Source organism: Lynx rufus, unplaced genomic scaffold (genome assembly GCF_022079265.1).
Source record: "Lynx rufus isolate CCGP_SWC_20201006 ecotype Redwood Valley unplaced genomic scaffold, mLynRuf1.p SCAF_8, whole genome shotgun sequence".
NCBI lineage: Eukaryota > Metazoa > Chordata > Mammalia > Carnivora > Felidae > Lynx > Lynx rufus.
In genome coordinates, this window is record NW_025814896.1 from 22,597,018 (window position 1) to 22,621,407 (window position 24,390).

The 24,390-nt window shown below is 54.8% G+C and overlaps 1 protein-coding gene across 1 annotated transcript in view; it reads left to right on the forward strand.

Annotated features, from left to right (window-relative positions):
• Nucleotides 1-650: 650 nt before the first annotated feature.
• SOGA1 (suppressor of glucose, autophagy associated 1) overlaps nucleotides 651-24,390 on the forward strand; it is a 71,569-nt gene continuing 47,829 nt past the window's right edge. The window contains exons 1-2 of the mRNA XM_047069472.1: nucleotides 651-1,325; nucleotides 20,022-20,246. Of these exons, the coding sequence (XP_046925428.1) occupies nucleotides 651-1,325; nucleotides 20,022-20,246 (900 nt within the window). The remainder of the gene's footprint in view (nucleotides 1,326-20,021; nucleotides 20,247-24,390) is intronic.

A 24,390-nucleotide genomic window follows, 5' to 3' on the forward strand; every position in this document is an offset into this window, starting at 1 on the left:
GCCCCTGCCCGGACGCTGGGCGCAGGGGAGCCTCGGCCGGGTGCGTTCCCCAGGCGGGCAGGGGAGGGGGCGGCGGCAGAGCGGAGGAGGACGGAGCCCGGGCCGCGGCAGCCCAGGCCCGCCTGACCCTCGAGGGGGTCGCTGTTGCCTCGCAGATCCCTCCCTCGCTCGCAGCCTGTGTCCCTCCCTGCCGCTCCCGCCGCGTCCGCCTTTTGTTCGCGGAGCCGCGCGCCCCCGAGCCGAGGCGGCTGGGCGGGGAGCTGGCGGGGCTGCGCGGGGGGCGGGCCGCGCCGGGCGGAGCCGGGGCCCGGGCCGCTGCCGGACTCGGAGCCCGAGGGAGCGATCGGCGCGCAGGCAGCCGAGTCCCGGGCGCACTCCGGGGGCGCGGCGAGGCCGAGGGGGCGGGCGCCGGGCGGAGCCGGAGCCGCAGCCGGGGCGCCTGGAGGCGATCGGGCCGCTCTCTCCGAGCTCAGGGCAGCGGAGAGCCGGTGCGGCGGGGGTCGGGGCCAGAGCGCAGCCCCGGGGCTGAGGTGGGCCGAGAAGAGCCGCGGTCCGAGGGGCCGGAGCGGCGCCGGGACCCTCCCCAGGGGCGCGGAGGCCGGGTGGGCCCGGGCCATGCGCGCCGCTCGCTGAGGCCAAGGGAGGCCGCGATGGAGGTGCCGGCGGGGGAGCCCCCGGCCCGGGGCTGCGGTCCCCCGCCCGCGCCCGCCCCGGAGAGGAAGAAGAGCCACCGCGCGCCGTCGCCGGCCCGGCCCAAGGACGTGGCCGGCTGGTCTCTGGCCAAGGGCCGCCGAGGCCCAGGCCCCGGCGCCGCAGCCGCCTGCAGCGCCGCGTCCTCCGCGCGGCCCGACAAGAAGGGGCGCGCAGTGGCGCCCGGGGCGCGGAGCGCGGGGACGCGAGTGGCCGGGGTCCGCACCGGGGTTCGCGCCAAGGGCCGCCCGCGCCCGGGCACCGGGCCGCGACCGCCGCCCCCGCCGCCCAGCCTCACCGACAGCAGCTCGGAGGTGTCGGACTGCGCGTCGGAGGAGGCGCGCTTGCTGGGCCTGGAGCTGGCGCTGAGCAGCGACGCCGAGTCCGCGGCCGGGGGCCCGGCGGGGGCCCGCACCGGGCAGCCGCCCCAGCCCGCGCCGCCAGCACAGCAGCCCCCGCGGCCGCCCGCCTCCCCCGATGAGCCGTCGGTGGCCGCGTCGTCGGTGGGCAGCAGCCGCCTGCCACTCAGTGCCTCGCTCGCCTTCTCCGACCTCACCGAGGAGATGCTGGACTGTGGGCCCGGCGGCTTCGTGCGGGAGCTGGAGGAGCTACGCTCGGAGAACGACTATCTCAAGGTGGGGGCGCTGGTGGGGGGCGGGAGAGGGAGGCCCCGGGAGGTGCGGGTTGTGACGGCCCCGGGGGCCTGAGGCACCAGCAGGCCCACCGTCCCGCTGAAGCGGCTGGGAAAGGGGGCCTGAATCCTCGGAGACTACCCTGGGGCTCCCACACACCTTGCCTCCCTTTTTTGTCTGGGAAACCGTCTCCTGAGGAGGACCCTAGATGACGAGACTGGCCAAAGGGCCCTGATTTTGGAGGGAGGGAGGCATGAGAAAACTGCTTTGGAAGATGCCTGGATGCATTACTTGGGGCGGGGGGTGGGTAGCCAGTGAGGGGCTGAACCTCCTGTCCTTCAGCTGCTTAGAACCCCCCACCCGCAGGCCAGAAGCTAGGCCTTGGGTGGCCCTCTTTTCCGGGACAGGTATCGGTGTGCACTTCTGCCAGGGAAACCCATGGCTGTCCCCTGCCAAGGAGAGGCCAGAACACCATGCTGAGTCTTTACCCAGGGCTTTCCTTGCTTCAGGCCTGTCCCCGCCTGCCTTTCAGGGTGGGTCCCGTTTGAAAGCATGACATCTGGGAACATCCCCTTGGCTAGAGTCCGACTTCCGCCCAGTCTAACGGTCCCGCAGCCTGGGAGGATGATGTCGTGGGAGAACTGGTTCAGAGGCAGCTTCCTAAATCCCAGGATGTTGTCTTCTGCTCTTGTCTGCCCAGTACACAGAGGTCCCACTGGCCCCTCATGGCTGCTGCCCTTGGCCTTCCCATGTTTCTGGTGAGAGGAGGGAAGCTGTCCATCTGAAAGCCGCCTTCCCTCTGAGCATCTGGGGCACCTGAGCGCTTCCCCGGAGAGCAGACCTATCTTGCCTTCACCCTTTCAGTGAACATGTACACCTACTGGGTGCTGGCCAGTCTCTGTGTGCCCACTGCTTGGTACTGTAGCAGCTTTATAGAATGTGCTGGCCTTGGCTGGGAAGACTGAAAGCTTCATGGGCTTTCCCACCACTGGCTGAGCATGGTTTTGGAAGAGGCTGAAATGTTACCTACTACTCTTATCAGTTGATGGCCTGGCACCATACCCAGAGCACCCTGGCCAAGAGCCACAGAATCAACATCACTCTGCTGATTTATGTCTGCCTGGCAACACTTAGCTTTGGCCAAATAGGTTTCTCTCTCGTTAGACTTTTGGGATCTTGCTCAACTGTGTCTCCTCTGCAGCATGTGTTCAGTAAATACTTGTAGAATAAAAGGACAGGGGCTGTCTGAATCAGCATAATCCGCCCCTTCAGCCTCTCATCTTTCCCCAAGCCAGGTCTCAGCCTTCTCATCTATTAAATGGGAGGGTAAGTCTTCCCAAAGGCGCCGTTCACTGTTAACAATTGAAGGTTCGTTCAGTCAGCTCTCACAGTGTTCAGAAGCCCGTAGTGAGGAGAGGACAAGCAGAGGGTGGGTGGGACAGAGACAACCCAGAAAAAGGCCTGGTCCTGCCCTCTTGGTGCCCTGAGCTGCTTCTGGCACTGCCTGCCTAAGCTGCTCTGAACTCACACCCTGAGCTCCTTACTCCTGCTTCCTGCCCACTCTGTCTGTCCTGGCGAGGGAGATGGGCCATGGAGCTTTGCCTCAGAATCTCCTTGTGTACCAACCCCTGTGGGTTCCTGTCCCTTCCAGGAAGTCATCAGGCAAAGCTCTGGAGTCTGCCTGGGCCAGGCGTGACTGTTAAGATGGGCAGTAATCCCAGAAGGCTGGGGGTTGAGCCCAAGGTCTCACAGGGGCCAGGGCCTGGCTGGGCACCTCCCATTGCCTAGGCTGGGACTGGACCACGTTTCCATCATTCATTCAGTACTGCAGGCTTCATGCGCAGACCTCAGGCTACTATTGGATCCGGGGTCTGTGGCTTCCTGGCTGTGTGAACTCGGGCAAGTTACTTACTATCTCCAGACCTCAGTTTCCTCATTGTAAAAAGGTATATCCCACATCTTCCAACCTTAAGGGTTAAAGGAGATAATGTTTGCAAACACCCCTGGAGTGCCTGCCTCAGATGAGGGCAGTTGTGATCACTGCTGTTTCCCAGTGGTGTGTGACACGTTTCCAGAGGCACCCATCATGTTTTCAGTGGGGCTGGGGGCCTTCAGGGAGGCCAAGGCCTGGAGGGTGACATGCAGTCAGCTGAATAGGACCTAGATAAGAACATTCCCGGCTGAAGGAAGTGGGAAAAAGTGTGTTGACTTCGAGGGATAGTGCAGAGACTGGAGAGAGGGAGGAGGTTGGGCGGCGAGGTGAGCAGGGCCAGACTGTGCAGTTCTTGCCGTGTGCACTTTGGGTTGGTCCCTCTAGAGCTTTGTTTGATCCAGCTGCCAATCTCACAGAGGCGAGATGAAAATCTAGAGACTGGGCATGTGGACCATTAAGTGTAGTGGCTGTCATGGGAGGTGTTTTGTTCATTCTACAGATGGGTTAACTGTGGCCAGAGAGAGGAAGGCAGTTGCTCTGGGTCCCTGAGCCAGTTCTCCAGACAGCCAGGGCTTGGAGTAAGAGTGTATTATGCTCTGTTTTTTGTTTGTTTGTTTGTTTGTTTGTTTGTTTGTTTGTTTGTTTTTAAAGTATATTTGTTTTGAGAGAGAGAACCAGCAGGGGAGGGGCAGGGGGTGGTCAGAGGATCTCAGGCGGGCTCTGCGCTGGCACCAGAGGGCCCAACATGGGTCTCAGACTCACAGACTGTAAGATCATGACCTGAGCCAAAGTTGGACGCTTAACCAACTGAGCCACCCAGATGCCCCAAGAGTGTATTGCACTCTTGACGTGTTTCCTGCCCCTCTGGGCCTCTTTGCTTCCAAGATGCACAAACTGAGTTACCAGGAGAGGACTTTAGATCCCCAGTGTGTCCCCTGCAGATTATATGCTACCTGGGTTGAGTCCCAAGTCTGGTGGGGCCCTGCTTGGGTTCATCTCCCAGTGGTGGGGGCCCTGGGACCTGTCTACCACGGAAGGAAGGCCTCACTGGTGGTGGCTGATCTGTTGCTAGAGGCCTGCCCTGGGGCCCAAGCCGGGAAAGTGTAAATGGGGCAGCTGTCTCTCGATCAGATGATAGGGGCTGCTACGGAGAAGAGAGTGAGCTTGCTGTCACTTGAGTTATTCAAACAAAGGCTGGGTGACCTTGCATGTTTGGATGAAGATGTAGGGTTTGTGGAAAGCAGCTTGTAAACTGTACAAAACGTTGGTGGTTGTGATTAGAAGGAAGATTCAGGGAGGGATTTATGGGGTGGCTGCAGCTGAGCTGCCTGACCTCAGGATCCATTCCAGCCAAGGAAGTCTGAAGATTATTAACTTTCAAGGTTCCAGGATTCTAAGATGCAGCTTTAGTTGCAGAGCAGACACAATGACTGCATTTGACCTTCAAAACCCTGGTAGTCTGAGGTCTTCCTCCCCATCACCGCTAACTGTTGTCCATGTACCATGTGGTGAGGACATGCTGAGAACCATCTGAGTGTAGATGGAAGAATCTGAGAGTTGAGGCTCAAAGACCTGGCTTTCAGATCTGACTCTGCCATTTACTGTGTGGCTTTGAGCAAGTCGCTTGGCCTCTCTGAGCTCCTTTTTTTCATCTATATAATGAAGATGATGGAACCTACCCAGGCAGCTTCATAGGATTGTTTTCAGGAACCAGGGAGGTATGAATAGACAAGAAAACGTTTTACAAGCAGTGAAATCCCACATCTCTTGGGGGAACTGTCGTCTTTGTTAGCCAATGAGCAGACAGGACGTCCGTGTCTTTATTCTTGGGGGAGCTGGGAGAAGCCAGGAAGGTGGGTCCCCGTAGCTTTAGGATGTGAATAAATCAGGAGCTGCCTCCAGGGGGACAGGAAGGTGTGATCACATTCCATGCTGCCCTGCTCCCTCCTTGGAGGGTCTAGTTGTGAGTGAAGTACAGCCAATCTAGATGTCAGCCCAGGAGAGGAAGCATCCATCCTCCACCTCTAGTTCTCCTTGTACATTCGGGTAAATGGAGGCCCCAGGTCACAGCCAGGATTCCAAACCTGGTTGGACTAACTCTAGGTCCTGTTCTTTCTATAGCATGACTGGAGCAGTGAGCTTTTAGTTGCTAACGGTGTGTCAAGTCTGGGACACAGGTTGGTTAGAGGGATCCTGTTGTGTGCCAGGCTCTAGGCTAAGACTTGTTGGGAACAAGTAGAGGTAACATAGGCTGGGGTGGGGGCCTGGGCCTGCAGGCAGGCGGCAAGGGACATGTACATGCATGCACGTATGGGAATATATGCCTTGCACCTGTGCAGCGTGTGATTGGGAAAAGGGGGATGTGAGGTACTGGAGGAAATGATGGGGGTTTGGATCCAGCCTTAAGGGTTAGTTAATGGTTAGGCTAGAACCCAGGGAGCTGGACTATTAGAAACGTTCGGGGGACCCCCCAGACCACTGATCCCTGGACTTCTGTGGCTCTTGCCTCATGAATGCTATCCCCTGTTGATCGCTTCCAGTGCGCTAGGCTCTGGGTTAAGTAAGCCCTTACTCCTCACAGCAACCCTGTGTTGAGGATTCTGACGTCAGATCCATTTGGCAGATAAGGAAACCAAGAGGCTATGTAAATGTGCCCACGATTGCGCCGTGGCTGTACTTAGGAACCTCACTAGAGAACCCCAAGGAGCTCCCCTTGTCCCATTGCTCTTCCACCCTCTCCCATGCGGGAGGTGGCCTGTGCCTCTGAGTTTCACAGAGCAGAGTTCTTGCCTGGATTTGTCAGTTACAAGCTGTGTGATGTTGGGTGAGATACTCAGCCTTTCTGAGCCTCTGTTTCTTCTTCTGTAAATCGGGGGATAAGCATGCCTGCCTCAGGGTCATGGGGAGCCTTTCGAGTGTGGTGCGCAGTAAATGTTAGTGCCTGTCTATGTTGTCCCTTTTCCTTACCTGCTTCTGTAGGCATTCATTCATTCATTCATTCATTCATTCATTCAACTCATATGTTCTGAGAGCTGCCTGGCTACCAGGCCAAGTGCCAGATGTTTTCTCAGCTCTTCTCAGCTTCCAGAATCTGTCGCTGGGTTCGGGAGGGGGGTTGGTCATTATGGTCAGCAAAGCTCCCGCCTGGTCCCTGTCCTGAGTCCCAGCCCCCCAAGTGGCAGCTGAGAGGGGGCCTGGAAGAATCTTCTCTGAGACCTGGGTCTTTAAGAATCCTCAGCGGTTTGCCTGTCCTTAGGGGGAGGCGGGCAGCTCCAGCGAGATGGAAAATGAGATGGAAAATATGAGGCCGGCTGCTGCGGAGGCCTGGGGGGACCGCGGAGCTCCCAGGGCTCCCAGCATTCCTCACAGAGGGGCTGGGCCTGTGTCCCCGGGCACACTCTGTTGAGCACACACAAACACACGTACGCACAGCGCATGCTCAGAGATCCACAGCCACTCATACGCGTGTCACATATACATCCAGTGACACACACATAGGTTGTATGCTTCCAGAAGCACACCTCATGATGTGTCAGAGAGGACACACTCTCAGAAGGACACAAACCTATGCAGATACAAAATCTGTCTCCTCATACACACACAGTACCAGACGCGACAAACTCACACCATCTAGAAGACCCCGGCTCAGAAACACCCACTTACACACGCACACATCTTACCTACCCAGACATGCTTGGCTGTGTCCCAGATGGACACACAGCTTTGAGACACCCTCAGACGTATCGGAAGTACACATACATATGCAGGCGCACACACAAACCCACGCAGACTCATTACACACAGGCGCCAGCATCCACGCAAATCCAGAGATCCGCTCCTGCCAGGCGGGCACAGACAAGCTCATCACCCAGATGCTCACCCTGTGTCTTCCACAAAGAGAAGGTGGAGGCCCTTGCACACTTACCTTTATCTGGGGCTCAGACGCACACCCAGGAGACACACAGACACAAGACACATAGCCACGTACACATAAGCAGGGACACGAGCAGAGCGCACTCAAATGTCAAATGTCAGGCCTGTAGCATTTGCCCTCGGGAACCAGAGACTCACAGAACAGGATCCCAGACACACACACACACACACACACACACACACACACACACATACACATGCCTGCGTGAGCGCGCACACATGCACACACACACAGGCTGTGACAGTTCACCCACACAGAAATACAGGAAATCCTGGTCCCTGTCCTCTGGAGCTGATGTGTACAAACGACTATGTTCAGCTACTCCACAAGGTTCCTTCCACAGGGCTGCTGGGAATGGTGAGGAGTGTGGCAGGGGCTTGATTTGTAACGGCCTGGGTCTGGCAGGTCACTACGTCAGGAGAAGCTGCACCAAAGGCGCTCGGGCGCCTGATGCCCAGCACTTGGACCTGGGCCCAGTGAGCTGAGAGAAATGGAGCAATTGTCAGGCCTGCCCACAGGAGAAACACTGCCCAGGGGCAACTCCCTTCTAATCTCCTTGGAATTTCCGGCTTGCCCTCATCTCCCTCCTCCTCCCCTTCCCCCTTTGCTGGGGGCTGTGGAGGGCCATGCCACTCCCATCTTTGAAGGGTGCCCATTTCTGCCTGGGAAACAATGAAGGAGGCCAGGATGAAGGAGGTTGGAGGAGATGTGGACGCTCAGAAGAGGGTCCTGGAAGACTTCCTGGAGGAGGGGGCATTAGAGCTGAGGAGTTAGCCTTGAGTGACTGCCTCTGGGTCCAGCTGCTGGGATGGTGCCTGGCACCTCGTAGGGACTCAATAAATATTTGTTGTGTGATTGAATGAAAGGTAGTGATCAAGGTCTGTAGGTGGTCTGTGGGCTTAAAACAGAAGAGCTGGAGGGAATGGTGGGTGTGAGCAGGGGTCAGGGAGAGGCTGGGAAGGAGAGTTGGGCTTGCTCGGGAAGGACCTCGAATGCCAAGCTGAGCTGAGGTGCTGTGAACACTTTGCTGGGAGGGGGCCATACAGCAAGGCTAGTAGCTGCCCCCTTAGAGTGTGCCTCTTGCCCCAGATGCAGGAGTCCAGAGTGGGAGGAAAGGAAGGCTCTGTGGTCTCACTGACAAATTCCATGTTTGGGGTCAAGTCTAGGGCCAAACCTTGCTTTGTCCTCCCTATGCATGGTCTCCATGTGAAAATCCCCTCATCAGGCCTCAGTCTTCTTGTCCGTAAAATGGGAATCGAATCCCTTTTTGCAGGGCACTTAGGAGGATTAGTGTTCAGGTACATGGCACATCCAGTACCATCCTGAGCACAGAGGAAGAGAAGGAGCCCTACATCCTGTGTGGCCTCCAGGGGAGAGGAAATTCCCCAGGGGAGGGGCTCGGCTAAGTTCCAAGCAGGGGCCTGACCAGCAGCCAAGGTTATTGCTAAGGTCATTCCCCTCATAGCACATACACATGACCTCATCTGTGATCATACTCTCTGCCCTCCGGTGCCAGAAGGAACTTGGGGCTGGGGTGGGGAAAGAGCCAGAGACTCCAGGGTGTTCTGGGACAGGCTGACCGTGGCCTTCACTGGAGGCCCGCAGGTCAGTACCGTGTCTGCATTCTGAGCAGATAGGGCTGGCTTCCCTGAGGAATGGCAGGGAGTCAGAGAAGGTGGGAGCAGCAGGCCAGCCCTTCCCTTCTCGGGTCCAAGGTGGTTGAGAGCACTGTGATCTAGTGCCACGCCGAGGTAGGCTTGAATCCTGGCTCTGCCTTTTCCTCTATCAGCTTCCCCTTTACGAGGCTCAGTCTCCTCACCTGAAAATTGGGGATGCTGGCAGTGCTCACCCTACAGGGTTGCAGTGAGCACCGAGTAAGGGAAAGCATGTGTGTAAGGATTAGTGGGGGCCTGGCTCATTGTAAGGACTCGGCAGCTATCCGCCCTCACCGCTTACTGGCAGACTGGGGTCTGTAAGCCCTGGGTCCTTGAGGCAGAGGTTGCGTCTGGCTCTGGGTGTGAGTCTCGGCCTGGAGCAGGGGTCTGGGAGGTGTGCGTGGAGCTGAACTGCATCGTGGAGATCCCCCAAACACTTCTGTCCCTTGTGTTCCCCCTTTCCCTCCCATCCCATGTCGGTCTTCTCTAGACGGCCAGTGCTGCAGACTCTGTAACCTGGGGATACTCCTTTGCCGGTGGAGGATGCCTTTGGGGTCCCGCATTCTAAGATCAAGGTGAATAATCTCCTGTTGCCTGGGCCACAAAGAAGCACAGGCTCCAGTGGAAAAATAGTTTGGGGGTCCCACAGCTAGGCCGGCTCAGCTAAACATTTTTCTGCTAGTTTGCCCCAGATCTGCTCGGGATCTTCTGGGTCAGCTGCATCAGCCTCTCCCCTCCTTGGCCTTGGCCAAGTGCCTGGGCAGCCTGTGTGGTTCTGCCTCCCTCAGCCTCAGCTCACCTCGCTCCACCCAAGCTCCCTTGTGTTCCTCACACCCAGGTCTCAGTCCCTGTGCTCTTCCCACCTGGGGGGCCTTTGTGCTTACGGTTCCCTCCCCTTTCTGTTCGTTTCCACCTTCCTGCGCTCAGCTCCAGGCCAGGCCCCCGAGTTAGACATCCAGGAGCTTTCTATAGGCTCCTTGGGGACATTTACCTCAACAGTAATTAGATTATTAACTGGGTAATTACAAGTTGCCCATCGGCCCCTCCCCCATGTGTTCTGCGTGTAGGCAGGGACCTTGCCAGGGTGGGACCTAGCCCCTTCCTTTCACACAGGTGTAAATTGAGCTCAGAGAGGGAAAAGGGCTTGGCAAAGGTCACACAGCCTGGAAATGGCAAGAGGCAGAAGGATGGGAGGTCTGGTGGTGCTCGTTCCAGGGTGCCAGGCAGGGCGATGGCCCAAACAAAAGCTTGGAGGCGGGAAATGGCTGGGGTGTGCAGAAGCTTCAGGTTGTGCGGCCTGGAGTCAGTCTTCCTCTCTCCAGCCTCACTTTCCCTCCCCAAGAATCTCTGAGCCCTGTTCTGTCCCTGCTCTGAGATTTGGCTGCAGCCCAGAGGCCGTTTGGAAGATGTTTTAAACACATCCAGATCCAAATGCTGCCTTCCTTCCTGTTCACACAGAAAGGACAAGAGGGACATCGTCAGGCGCTCCCACTGTGAGCGCCTCCCCCCACCCCCAAAAAGGCGGATGTCTCCCTATTCTGTTGGGTGAGGCCTGGAATGGGCCAGTGACAAGCCAGGCCTGGCCTTGGTGGGAGATGGTCTCCAGGTATATTCTCACCCCAAACACACACATACACACACATACGCACACACCCCTCCCCTCCAGAGGGGGTGTCTGTGGTTTCAAGCAGAGAGCTGTGTCAGATTTGGGAGGCACGCTCCTGACTGGCTGTGGAGCCTTTATCTTCTTGAGCCTCTGTTTGCTTATTGGCAAAATGGGCATAAAGTAATAGCACGTGCCGCAAAAGGACTGTTAGCATGAGATAATGGAAATTCAGGCAGAGCTCAGCCAGGTGTTTGGCACACAGTAAGATCCTGTAAGTATTAGCTATTATTGTCACTGTTGTCCCATTGTAGAGACTGGTCTAGTTTACAGGAGCTCAAACTGAACTTGAATCCTGGCTCAGCCACTTTAGTGTGGGACCTTAGAGAACACTGTTGACCTATTTGACCTTGGTTCCTCACCAGGCAGTTGGAGGGGGGCTGGGGATACAGCGAGACGTGGCACAGAGGGAGCGCTCTTGTCTATTTTTATTTACTGGTGTTGGAGGGGCAAGTCCAAGATCGCTGTCTTCCTTCATGACCCAATGGGTCACTGGGACCAGGCAGCCTCTGTGCCAGCTGGAGCAGGGACATTGGTGTGGCACGGCCGTACCTGGCTGGGCGTCCTGGCCCTCCTCTAGGACTTTTGACCCTGACTATCCCCAAACTGGAGCCCAGCTTTCATCCAAGGAGGCTAAGCTGGATTGAGCTCTGGGCTAGGAGGCAGGCATGCAGAGTCCATCTCTGCTTGACTCTGGACGCTCTGGGGCGGGGGGTGGGGGCGTGCTCATCCCTCTCCAGGCCTCAGTGTCCCTGTCTGTCCCCCGCCCCCCACCTTGCTGTTCCCAGAATCTTTGCTTTTGAGTGGGGAGGGAAGTGGCGTTTTGCAGAGCCTTCTGCGTTCCTTGGGGTCCAACTGCAATGATCTCATCTGGAGCCTTGACAGACCTGGGGGACCGACAGAAGGGATAGCAGATGGCGGCCCTAGCCTCTCGGGGGGCTGGCGTGCTGCCCCTGTGGCCACTGTTGGCCCACCCTGCAGGTCAGTCCTTCTGGACCGGGGTGAGTGCCCCAGGCCAGAGCCAGGCTGGCAGATGGGCAGGCAGCCTGGGCTTTAGCCCAAGGGAGGGACCGTGGTGGCCGGGGCGGTGTGGGAGAAGGCTGGCCAGGCAGAGGCTGCTGTTCTTCCGTGGAATGGTTGCTACCCTACAGAGGGAGAGTTCTGGGTGCTTTAGCTCGGCTCTGTCATTCTTCCTGGGTCTGCCTGCCCATCGGCCTGTCAGGTCCCTGGAGCCAGAGGAGGAGATGACATATTTGAGAATGTAACTTGGGAGTTGGTAGGAGGGAATTTGAGGCCCGCTACCAGGATTCCAAGCCCCCGTGGGCATTAGGTTCACAGAGTCACAGAATTAGACTTAAACATAGCACCACTGACTAGAAGCGGTTTTCTGCAGGGCAGGGGAACAGGATGGTAATCTTCCCCTCTTAGGACCCCTTTGTTAATCCGGCGGCTCTTTATTGAGCTGTTCCTTAGTGTGCCAGGCACGGTGCCAGGTCCTGCCCTCCTGAAGCTCACATCTTAGTGGCAGAGACTGACATTCCATAAGCAAACAGATCAATAAGGAAAATAATTCGCATCACAGATAAGCCTGTGACACATTCCGTGAGAGAACGTGGACACGATGGGCTTGGAGGGATCTTGGAAGGCTTCTCTGAGGAGGTGGCATTTACGTGGAGGCTTTAAGCAGGAGGGGAGCCCGTAGTGCAGAGACGCAGGGAGGGAAGTCCAGGCAGAGGGACCCGCTGGGGCAGAGGCTTCGTGGTGGGACAGGCGAGGTGATTTCTGGGAGAAGAGCCGATGTGGCTTTTGTCTTTTGTCTTGCTTTTGTCAGGCTTTTGTCTTGCTTTTGGATCAGGTGATTTACATACAGTAAAGTGAGTTTTGGCAGAAGCGTACAGCTCTGTAACCCATCACAGTCCAGACATGGACCCAAAAAACTCCTGGGCTCCTTTCTAGTCCATTCCTCCTCCCCCAGCCTCCCACAAACACTGATCTGTTTTCTGTCTCTGCGGTCTTGCTTTTTCCAGAATGCCATGTAAAGGGAATCCTGCAGTGGCCTGCTGAGCCTGGCTTCCTACACCTGACATAACGGGTTTGAGCTTCATCCACGTTGTTGCGGGTCTCAGCAGTTTATTCCTTTTTGTTGCTGAGTAGTATTCCGTCACATGTGTGCTATCGTTTATCCATTCAGCCGAGGGACATGTGGGTTGTTTCCAGATTTTGGTGATCATTGGAGAGTTTTAGACAGGAGAGTGACATGGTTACAACGAAACAAAACTCTCCATGTACTAAGTGGAGAACAAATTAATGGGGAGAAAACTGGCCATCCTCAGGGTTAAAGTCAATGATCTGGTGGTGAATCTGGCTCTCTATACATACTCAGTAATTGCTCATTACACAAAAGGCTGTGCCTTGGGGCAGCCAGGGAGGCTTCTTGGTGGAGGTGGCATTTGAGGTGGAGGGGGAGGCAGAGGTGGGAGACATACATAATGGAAGGAGGCCCAGGCAGTACAGGGTCCCTTCGGGAGCTGGTTGTGCTGAGACACTGGCTCCCTGCGCCTGACTCAGACTTGGTATTCCAAGGAGGTCTGTAGGACTCACATCAGAGTTCCCTGGGGCTGCTGGGTGAACCCGAGCCCTGTGGGGGCTGACACTCGTGGGTGGGAGGTAGCTGGGGACCTCTGCTGTGGTATAGTTTCTTCCTTGGTGGCTGGTAAGAAGTGATCTCCTTCTGCCTTCAGGAAGCTTCTAACCCCCTGCTTCCATCCCTGTTCCCTCAGGGCTGGCTGGCAGCTGTTGCTGGGTTCACATCACTCATTGCCACTTCCTGTGTTTCTGCAGAGGGGCCTCGAATTTGGTCACTTTCATCTCCAGCCCTTCAGGTCAAGAGACTACTCACCATCTACTCCTACTGACCAGTTTTATCAGATGGATCGCCTGGAGTCACTTACAAGTGTTCCAGTGGGCCCCAAACCTAAACTTCCCCCTCTTGTCCTCATTGTACAAAGATTTATCATCGTATATTTGTGTAGGTTTCTTGTAGAAAACATTCTGTCCTGCAACATTTATTTATTTATTTTAAGGTATTTTTTTTTTAACGTTTATTTATTTTGAGAGAGAGCGCACAAGTGGAGGAGGGGCAGAGAGGGGGACGGAGGATCTGAAGCAGCCTTTGCGCTGACAGCAACAAGCCCAATGCAGGGCTTGAACTTACAAACTGTGAGATCGTGACCTGAGCAGAAGTTGGATGCTCAACCGAATGAGCCACCCAGGTGTCCCTCTTTCCTGCAACATTTAAAATGTGGCTTGAGGGGCACCTGGGTGGCTCAGTTGGTTGAGCATCTCACTTCAGCACAGGTCATGATTTCGCGTTTCATGAGTTTGACCCCTCATTGGGACAGTCTGCAGCCAGCACAGAGCCCGCTTCAGATGCTCTGTCCCCCTGTCTCTCTGCACCCCTCCCCCGCTTGCATGTGCTCTCTCTCTCTCAAAAATAAATAAACATTAAAAAATAAAATAAAATAAATGTGGCTTGAAGGCCGAACTCTGCTTCTCTAGCTTTATGCCCTGGTGGAGAAGAGAGGGGGTCTGGGGGGCCAAGTCAGACCCCACAGATGAGGCACCTCTGGAAGGAACACAGGCTATGTATTATTTTGTGCCACAGAAGCCTTTAAGCTCTCTGCTGAGAATAATTCTCAGAATAATGTTTTTAAGTGTTTAAAACACAAATGAAACCAAATATATTACGATTATCAAAAGATACTTCTAAGTTATAATATAGTAAATATATGTTTATTAACTCATCAGATCTGCTGACCGGTCTATTAACCAGTGTAGTCAGTGCAATTTCAAAGTACTGATGAGTGTAAACACTATTTTGACACTTCTGCAATTGTTATGTGATATGAAAATATCTGTGATTTCTTTTGGTGGCAAACTTACAAGTACTGCTCATACAACTATGGCTTGTCCAGAATAGAAGGAAATGTTAATTTTTAGTTCGAGGCTGGTGGAAGTAGAGATATGCTATTTTTTCCCCCTTCCCATCCAAGTCGATGAGTTCCCTGAATTCTGGTACAGACGAAAGAATCTGAGGTCTGCAATCTGAGTCCTGCTTGGAGGTCTCTCGGTGTGAGTTTGGGCACAGCCCACCTTCCCTGTGCTTCTCTGCAGTTCTCCGTCTCTAGAACAGAGGTGCTGGTTCCTGTCCTGCCTGTCCATGGGGTTTCTGTGAGGACCCATGAGATGATTCAGACGGAATGTCTTTGTAAACTGTGAAACCCCGTGCTGCCATGCAAGGTCTCGCTATTATTAGCAGTAGTGTGAGCTCATGTTTGGTCCTCTGGCCCAAAAGGGACCAAGAGACTCTTCCTGGCCAACTCCTCCAGGATTCCTGGGAACTAATCCATTTCAGGGAGCGGGTCTGCCTCTGAGAGGCTGCTTCCTGCAGGCTGACCTCATGGATCATCTGGAGGGTGTGTAGGGGGATGGACAGAGATGCACTTTGTGGGCAGGGAGTGAGTGACTAAGCAGGAGTTCCCTGGGTAGAGAGACCCTGCCCGGGCTCTCCCCGACTCTTTGCAGCTGACTTGGGGCTGGGATCAGGAGAGCTTGCCCACCCTGGTCTGTGGAGAGAGACTGGGCAGGGCAGAAGCCATACTCATCCTTCTAGTCAGACATCTACCGGTAGACAATGATGTGTGCCTGTCCTGGGCCGTGCTGGGGACCAGACATGGGTGGGACCTGGCACCTGCCCTCCCCCCAGCTCTTGGGGAAGATAGAGTTGAAAGCAGGCAAATGCAACCTGAAGTTGCTAGCACAGAGAAGAATGGAGTTCAGAGTGTGTGGTTTGGCTGGGGCGGGGGGGGGGGATGTGGAGTGGGGGGTGGTGATGGAGAAGGAGAGAATGTTCTGGAAGGATGACATAAATTAGGAGTTAGCCTGGCAAAGGCCATTCCAGCAGAGGGACTAGCCCAAGCAAACCTTGAAGTAGAACATGGTTAAGGTCCTGTTTCCAGCTCCACCATTCCCTTGCTTGAGCAGCTCTAGGAAATTTCTGAGCCTCAGTTTCTCATCTGCAAAAAGGGAACATCTTCAATACCAACCTCACAGGGCTGGGAGGAGGATCACATTAATGCACATGTATGCATTGCCTGGTCATTCATGAGCTTCCCCATTGATGGTAGCTTTCTTTCTTTTTCTTTCTTTCTTTTTTTTTTAAGATTTTATTTTTAAGTAATCTCTATCCCCAACATGAAGCTCGAACTTACAATGTTGCGATCAAGTCATATGTTCTACTGACTGAGCCAGCCATGTGCCCCGAGATGGTAGCTATTTTCTAGTCCTGGCATAGCGGGACGTCGGGGGTGGAGGATGCAGGGGTGGGGGGCAAGACAGGAATAGGGAGGAGACCAGGGGCAGCTCCGGTTCCAGGTTAAGGGGCTTGGACCTAATGCAGAGAAGCCAGTGGGAAATAGTGGAGGAGACAGAAAGTGACCAGCTTTTTTTCCAAGTTATCTCCAATAAACAGGAATTTCCACTGTAATTAGAGCAAAATAAACATTTTCTATAAAGACTACTCTGGCACTAGGCAGGGTACCCCGTTCCTATTCTCTATTCCTGTCCTACCCCACCCCCTTTCCCAGTCCTAAATAATCAGGCTGAGCTTCAAGGGGAAGAGAAGTCAGCTTGAAGGAGTGGCCACAGGGGATGGATGGCGTTGACCTGGCAGGCCATGCCAGGTCTGAGCACCTTTCCCTGGCTTCTTTAGGCTGGCCTTTCTGACTGTGGGGTAGAGAATCAGGGCCCCCAGTTTCTGAGGTGGGCACTGCTGGCCTTTTCCTATCTGCAGGGGAGGATGAGGTTTGGGGTTCCCCCACCATTGTTGCGGCGGGGGGGTTCTCCAACAATCTTGCTGTGCAGCCACTGGGCCTGTTGAGTCTGGTGGGGTTTGATCCCTTCCTCCTGCTTCCACGTGGATGGGGGTCTGGGAGGGAGGAGAGGAGCAGGAAGGCCCCTGAACTGTCTGTGAGGGAGTTGGGAAGGCTGAGCTCCCCTCCCTAGCCCCCAGCTCTGTCAGTTGGTTCAGACTGTCATTGCAAGGCTTTGTAGGGCCAGAGGCTGGGACTGTTGGACTGAGCAGCACTGGAGGATTCGGTAGCTCAGTGGGGTCTAAGAACTTCTGGAGTGAAGCAAGGTCCTGCCCTCCCAGCTCCCCTCCCTGTGGCCTAGCAGGCCCTTTCCCTGGCCCCACCTCAGGCCCAAAAGCTCAGCCCCTGCCCAAGTCCTTCATTCACCAGCTTCTGCTGCCTGCATCCCAGCAGACCCGGCCCGTGCGGGCCACAAGCCGGCCTTTGTGGACCCGCTCTCTTCCACGGGCCGTGCCAGGAGGGGCTGACCCGCATTCTGCCTGCAGCTGGGACGAGCCCCCGAGCGCCTGGGCCCCCCTTAGCCCCGTGGAGAGATGGAGCTGGCATGAACGCAACATCCTGCGTTTCCAGAAACTGACTGTGGTGAAGGGCAGGCCCTGGAGAGACAGCTGCTCATGTGAGAAACCATTCATTCACTCACGTTTTCAATAGATGCTTATTGAGTCCCTGCTCTGTGTCAGGCCCTGGTCTTGTGGTGCTGCCACAGATGGCTCTGGCCCTTTTAGGAAAAAGACTGGAAGGAAACCCCCTGCATTAGAGTCACTTGGTGAGCCCACCCCCAAGTTTCTGATTCATTAGGTCTCCGTTGAGGTTTGAGAGTTTCTGACAAGTTCCCCAGTGATGGTTATATGCTGCTGGTCCGGGGACCACACCTTGAGAGCCACTGTGACTTAGGACCAGGTGGAGGAATTATGAGTGATGTACAGTTTTTGTATTTTCAAAACTGTCTCTAGGATCACTGTTTACTTTTATAAATAGAAAAATCGGTTATTTAAAAGTTAAAAAAAATAAACGGTCCCCCCAAATGACTCTAGCGCCCTGGATGTAGTCCTGTGTTGAGGGATGTCACCTCCTATGACTTAAACGCCCTACATCTGTTTATGTAGCCCAACATTAATGAGCTTGTATGTTCCCTGCACTTCTCCTTGGTTGATCCTGAGCTTCAGGTCCGCTCAAACCTCCATATCCTCCCGATCACCAGGCCCTGTCAGTGTGACTGCAGTGAGAAGAAGTGAGATGCTAGCAAATAGCATGGTGGGGGCTTGAACACAGGCTCATCTGGAGGCTGGTTTAGCTTGGATTTAGCTGACTGACCTGCACTTCCTGAGTGCTGTTTCCCTTATGCTTCCTTAATCCACTGGCTGAAGTGGCGTGTGGACCCCTCACTTCCTCATTTCTTTTGACTGGTGTGATCATTGACTGTCCCACTTCCTCTTTTTCCACTTTTAGTTCTGTCCACTTGGCATGGTGGCGGTGAGTCTGTGTGTGTATTGGGACGGAGGTGGAGCTGGGGTCCTGGTGAGGTGACCGCTCCTACAGCTGGTGTAGGCAGAATCATCCACTTTGGGGGTTGCTGCTGAAGCCATCCCTGGGGCAGAGGCCGTGGCGGCAAGTGAGGATTAAGCCCTTTGGTTGATGGTGGGAAGAGGACAGTATCTTACGGAGTTGGGAGAAGCAGATACCTGTTCCCTCCATCTTCCTCTCCTGAGTTCAGAACCATTTGAGAAATAGTCCACAGGAGTCCGGTGGATGAGCTTTCACACTAAGAACTGGCTTCTTCCTGACCCTGCTCCTGAATTAAACCAACCCACCCAGTCTCAGGGGGGCACTGGACAGCCCCAGGCCATGCCCTCGTAGGGAGCCACACATTTTCTGCGGGGAAAGAAAGGCTCAAAGGGCTGGTGAGCACACTCTCCAGATTGTGTCCATCTCCAGGGTCCGAAGAGTTGTTTTTTTGCTTCTTGGACCCACTCCCCTGCCCCCATCAGTACCGTCCTTAGGTGCTTTTTCAGGGATGCCTTTGGCGGATCATTCCTCCCCTGTGACTCAGTTTCCCTTTTTAGTGTACAATCTTTTTTAATTCATTCAATCATCCTAAGAGTAGGTATTATTTCCATTTGTGACTCAGTTTCCACATTTGTTATTAGACATAATAATAATCCATTTCTTCTGCTGGGTTCCCTCACTCATCCCCTTACACTCTAATGATTGTTTCATGTTAATATGTCATTTTTGAGGTTGTTTACCTAACCGGACATGCATTTACTCATTCAGTTAATATTTGTTGGGAGCCTGTGGGATGCTAGGCCCGTGCTGGGTGTGGGGGATATTGCAGTGAGTGAGGTAGACGTGGGGTATCCCCCCAGAGACTCACAGTATGTCTGGGAGACAAACTATTAAAGAATTGCAGATGTGCTCATGGTGACAAAGGGGAAGTGAGGGACATCTGGGAGCTGGTGACAGAGGTGGTCAGGAGCTGCCCTGGGGAAGTGAGGTCATCCCCCAACACCCTCCATTTAAAACCCAAACTCAGTTTGGCCCTTCAGGGCCCTAGATGGCCGACCCCTGTCTGTTTCCCCAGCCTCAGTTTATCCCTCCTCTAGCTACCCTGGCCACCTTGCTGTATTCTGACCCATTGAGCTCTATCCTGCCTCTGAGCCTTTGCACACTCTGGACCCTCTGCCTAGAGTCCTCTCTCCCCGGCTGTCTCTCTGCATGGCTGTTCCTTCTTCCCTCAGCTCAAATGTCCCTTCTTTGGAGATGGCTGCCCCGATCACATCCTTGGACACAGCCTTTCCCCATTACTCTAGCATATTACCCAGGTGGGGTTTTTTTTGTTTCTTGCCATTTATTTGGAAATTTTTGTATTTGTTGGTTTATCATGTGTCTCCCCAGTGAGACTTGGGGCTCCATGCAGAAGACACAGAAGGGGGCACATTAGTCTTGGTCAGTACTGTCCCTTCCCACCCCCATGCTTGGCACGGGGGGCCTGGCACGTGGTTGGTGCCCACAAATGCTCGTTGAATGAGTCTGTCCTGCTTCCCCTGTGTGGTAGGCTCCTATTCTGCTACAGCAAATTACCACAAATTGAGTGGCTTACAACAATCCCAGATTATTATCTCACAGTTCTGGAGGTTAGAAGTCTGAAAATCAAGGCTTTGGCAGGGCTACCTTGGCAAGGCCACATGGCAGGGCTCTGGGCAAGGATCCATTCCCTTGTCCAGCTTCTAGAGGCAGCCTGTTTGAGGCCCTTCCTCCATCTTCAGAGCACGTCCCTCTAACCTCTGTTTCTGTTGTCATGTCACCTTCTCCCACTTTGATCCCCTTGCCTCCCTCTCATAAAGACTCATGATTTCATCGGTCCGCCCACATATAATATAGGAAAATCTCCCAATCTCGAAATCCTTAATCTCGTTTGCAGAGTCCCTTGAATTAGGGCATGGACATCTTTGGGGGGGCCATTATTCAGCCTACCACACCCAGGCCCCCAGGGCAGCTAGGAGAGCATTGGGTGTGGCCTGCCTTCAGACACACAGGCCACTGCCACGAGCCCCGTGACCCGACCGCCTCTCCCCCCACTGCAGGATGAGATCGAGGAGCTGCGCGCAGAGATGCTGGAGATGCGGGATGTCTACATGGAGGAGGATGTGTACCAGTTACAGGAGCTCCGGCAGCAGCTGGACCAGGCCAGCAAGACCTGCCGCATCCTGCAGTACCGGCTGCGCAAGGCTGAGCGCCGCAGCCTCCGTGCCGCTCAGACAGGCCAGGTGGATGGAGAGCTCATCCGCGGGCTGGAGCAGGACGTCAAGGTGAGCTCTGGGCCTCCCCCCACCCTCATAGGTACCCCTCTTGGAGTTGGGAGCACAAGCCCAAGTGGAGCCCAGGTCAGCCCCCAGTTCGCTCCTTGTGTGTGCTTGAGCAAGTTACACCACTTCTCTGGGCCTCAGCTTGCTCATCTGCAAAGTGGGGATCCCTGGTGAACCGACAGCCCATTTCCCAGGAGTGTCCCAACGTGATATCATAAATATGAATCCTATTAACAGGAGCCATTCCCACACCTGGTCCTGGGCTTGGAGTTGTCCCTGCCCTGTCCCTGCATGTCCCTGGAGGTTTCTTTATTGTGCTAATGAGTAGCAAAGGCCTGGAGTTGGATAGGGCTTGTTTAAACCTTGACTCCAATATGCCCTAATTTTGTGATTTTGAGCAAGTCACCTAAGTTTCAGTTTCCTCATCTGGAAAATGGGTATAACAGCAGCCCCTGCCTCACAGGGTTCTATGAGGGTTAGAAGAGATCATATAGGTAAAATGTCACTGTAAGCACTCAAAAATGTTAGCTATTATTATTCGCATTTTCTGGATGAGGAAAGTCAGTCTCAGAGAAAGGAAGCACCTGTTCAAGGTCACATTGACACTCTGTGTCATTGGTCCAGTGCAGGCTTATCAGCCTCCCATGCCTGACTGCCCCACTCCCTGCCTCCCTGCCTTGTGAAGCAGGAGAGGATTGGGCTGGAGGCTGGCAAGAGGGGCCTCCAGAAGAGCAGTCCACCCTGTCTGTGTGTGTGGGCCCTGGTCTGGGGGCTGAGAACTTAGTGGGGACCCAGGCCCAGTCTCTTGCTCTCAGAACTCAGGGGAATGTAGCGGTTGGGGGTGGGGGCACCTGGTGCCGCCTGGGGGCCCAAGGGCCTCTTCCTGCAGGGGTGACTTCTGAACTGAGGCCTGTGGGAGAAGTGGGCTTGAACCAGGAGGGGAGAGGAGGAATGCTGGAGGGAGAGACCTCTGTCTGTAGTGGCCAGGGGAGATAAACAGTGAGTGCCAGCCAGCCAACCAGCGCAGTCAGGCTCCCATTGCAGACTGTCTTTGCACATGCACAGTGGGGTTATAGGTCTGTTGTGCAGATGTGGAAACTGAGCTCAGAAAGATTGTCTCCCTGGCCAAAGCTACCTGACAGGGCAGCCCCCGGGACAAAGGGTTGCACAAATATTCAAACTCCAGGCACTGGGTTGAGGGAGTGTGGGATGAGGAACAGCTGGGGAAGCTCAGATGAAGTAGATTTGGGCCTAGGTGATTGGGTATTTGGGGCCGGTACACCAGAGAGTCAGCCTTAGAGGGAGGGATGAGGGAGGGAGGAGGCCCTGACTGGGTGGCCAGTGCCTCCCTGGGAGGAGCCTAGAGCAGCTGGTGTGCGTGTGGGAGGGGGGATCTCTGAGCTCTGGGCTCGGGGAAGCCACCCCTTCTGTTGGGATTTGAACTAGCCAATCAGCATCCAACTTGCCCCCCCCCCCACCTCTCCCCCTTCCTCCCTCTTCTCCCCGCCGCTGCAGCTGGAGCGCTGAGCTCATCCCTGCAGGCCTGGGCTGGATGCCTCTGGCCACCACACTCTGCCCCATGTGCTGGGGTTGTTCTCCGGCATTTGGGGGGTTCTCAGAATTGTGACTTCTTTGCTATCTCCTGGGAGGGCCTGATGGGACCAAGTAGGGACCCTTCCCCCGCCCGCAACCCCAGAGCTGGGTATCTCTCCGGACTCTCTGACTTCTGACTTGCTCTGTCAGCTCCTTGGCCCATGCCCCGACTGGCATGGGGCCACTTCTTGGGACCTCAGTTTCCCCTTCTGTTAAATATGGGGCGCAGAGCAGCCAAATCTATAGGGCTTTTGCAGTTCCAGTGGTTTTATCGAGCAGATAGGTTTTTGGTGAAAGCACACCATGAATAAAACCTCAGGCCTTGGTATCCCCCACCCCTGGGCTCTCTGTCTGTGGTCCTCCCAGCCTGCAGGACCCACTGAACCTCAGCTGGAACATGGCTCAGCATGTGGAGGGCAGCGTGGTAGTTGTTCAAAGACCTGCTCTACCACTTGCTTGGTGTGTAACCTTTGGAGAGCTCCTTCACATCTCTGAGCCTCAGTTTCCCCATGTGGAAAAGGAAGATAAAACTAGTTTCCACCTATAGAAATTTTTGTGAGGATAAAATGAAATAGCTCAAGTAAAGAGAGTGCTGACCACAGACTCTGGTTCCGGGTGCTCCCCTAGCAGATGAGCAAATGTTGGTTGTGGTGTTACTGTTCAGGAGAAGAACTTACAAGGCACTCGGAGGTGAAGTGGCTGGGGACAAGGGCAGGGAAGGGAAGGCCAGAATCTCAGCCTGTGGATAAGAATCCCCGAGAGTCTGTTCACAATGCAGGGTCCCAGACCCCAGGCCCCATTCCCCCTCCCTGAGGATTCAGAGTGACAGGGACAGGAACACCCTGAAACCAGAGGCCCATGAGCTGAGAGGTCTGCCCATGAGCAGGGGGGCCTGTGGTCTGATGGCTGCTGGTTGCATTTGGCAGGAGCCAGGCCTCAGTGCTGTAAACAGTGACCTCATGGCTGAGCGCATTGTTTGCGCTTTGGGGATCTGCCCTGGTGTCCGGAAGCTGCAGCTGCTTCACCTCCCGTGGTATCTCAGCCCCCCTACCCTGGGAGTAGTTGGGAGGATCATAAGAGGATGAAATGAGACAAGCGGGGGGGGGGGGGAGGCCTGTGAACATCTGACACGGTGAGCCCGCTGCTGGGCTTGTTAATACTTTTAGTGCTGATATTAACATGTCTTCAAGCTTTGGGCCAAAAGCAGGTTCAGGTTGAGAGCAGGACTCTAGAGTTGACCCACCTGATTTCAAACCTTGGTTCTGTAGCTTTCTAGCTGTGTGACCTTGGGCAAGTGACCTGTCCTTTCCGAACCTCACAATGGGGATAATAAAGCCCTTCCCTGAAAGGCACATGGTGTCAGGAAGTGATAGCTGATTCTGTAAATCACCTGTGAGAGGCAAGGGCGCCCAGGACCACTGAGGCTCAGAGACAGGAAAGGACAGGCTGAGGCAACCAGACTCCTGCCCTCCAGGCCACATGCATGCTCTTTGCTCCCATGGGCTTCCACGGGGGACCCAGGGTTTTGTGGGATCTGCAATTAAGGGCTCTTTTGTTCACGCTGGAATTCTGTAAGCTGCCTGGGGTTGGGCTTTCTTGACATTGCAACTCTTGGGGGCGGGGGCCAAATGGGGAAGGAGATCATGTGGCGAATGGAGCAGAAGGAGCCTGGGGACTCATGGAAGGGATGAAATCAATAGAGTCATTTATAAACCCAAGAGGATCTCGGAATCCATACGGATCATGTCTTCTTGGTGGGGAGTGTTGCCTCCCAGGTTGAGGCCATGGCAGGGATGGAGAGGAGCTGGCTCCAAGTGGGAGCATAAGTAGGAGAGAAGCCTCCAGCCGCTGAGCCCTCACACCAGTCAGGGACGCAGCCCTCCCTGGACAGTGGGTGGGGTGGGCGGTTGAGGGGAGCAGTAGGTGCAGCTCCCCATATTTCAGTCATCTGTTCCTTCATCTCCCTTTTCGCTTTTTTGAACCTTGGGGGGTTTGTTTGTTCCCCAACAAGTGTTTATTTGGCACTAGCGTGTACCAGACCCCGCACTGCTGCCGGGACACAGAGATGTGAAGGAGCCCAGGCATGGTCTGGGGCTTTGATATCTGTTCCCCACCACTCCTGCCCCTGGGGCCTAAGCAGCATGAATGAATGGATGAATGAATGAATGAGTGAATGAATGAATGAATGAATGAATGGAGTATTGATCAGGACAGGGGCTTTCTGGGTGACCTAATAGCCCCAAACCGGGGACCATAGCCAAGAGCCTGGGGTTGAACACCAGTAAAAACCCTGACACAAAACACAAGAGGGAGATTGTGGGGTACTGGGCCAAAAAATCCGATAAAATCAGCGCACAGAGGTGAAGCAGTGATCCTGACAGTGCTTTAACAAATTATATTTCTTGATGTTCTAGCCACCAGCCCAAGGACTATGTCATTTATTCCTTACAGCAGCCTTTGGGAGTAGGCTGTATCAACCCCATTTACCAATGACCACAATGAGACTTCAAATGTATAAATAAACTGGCTGTGGGTCACACACACACAGAGTGCT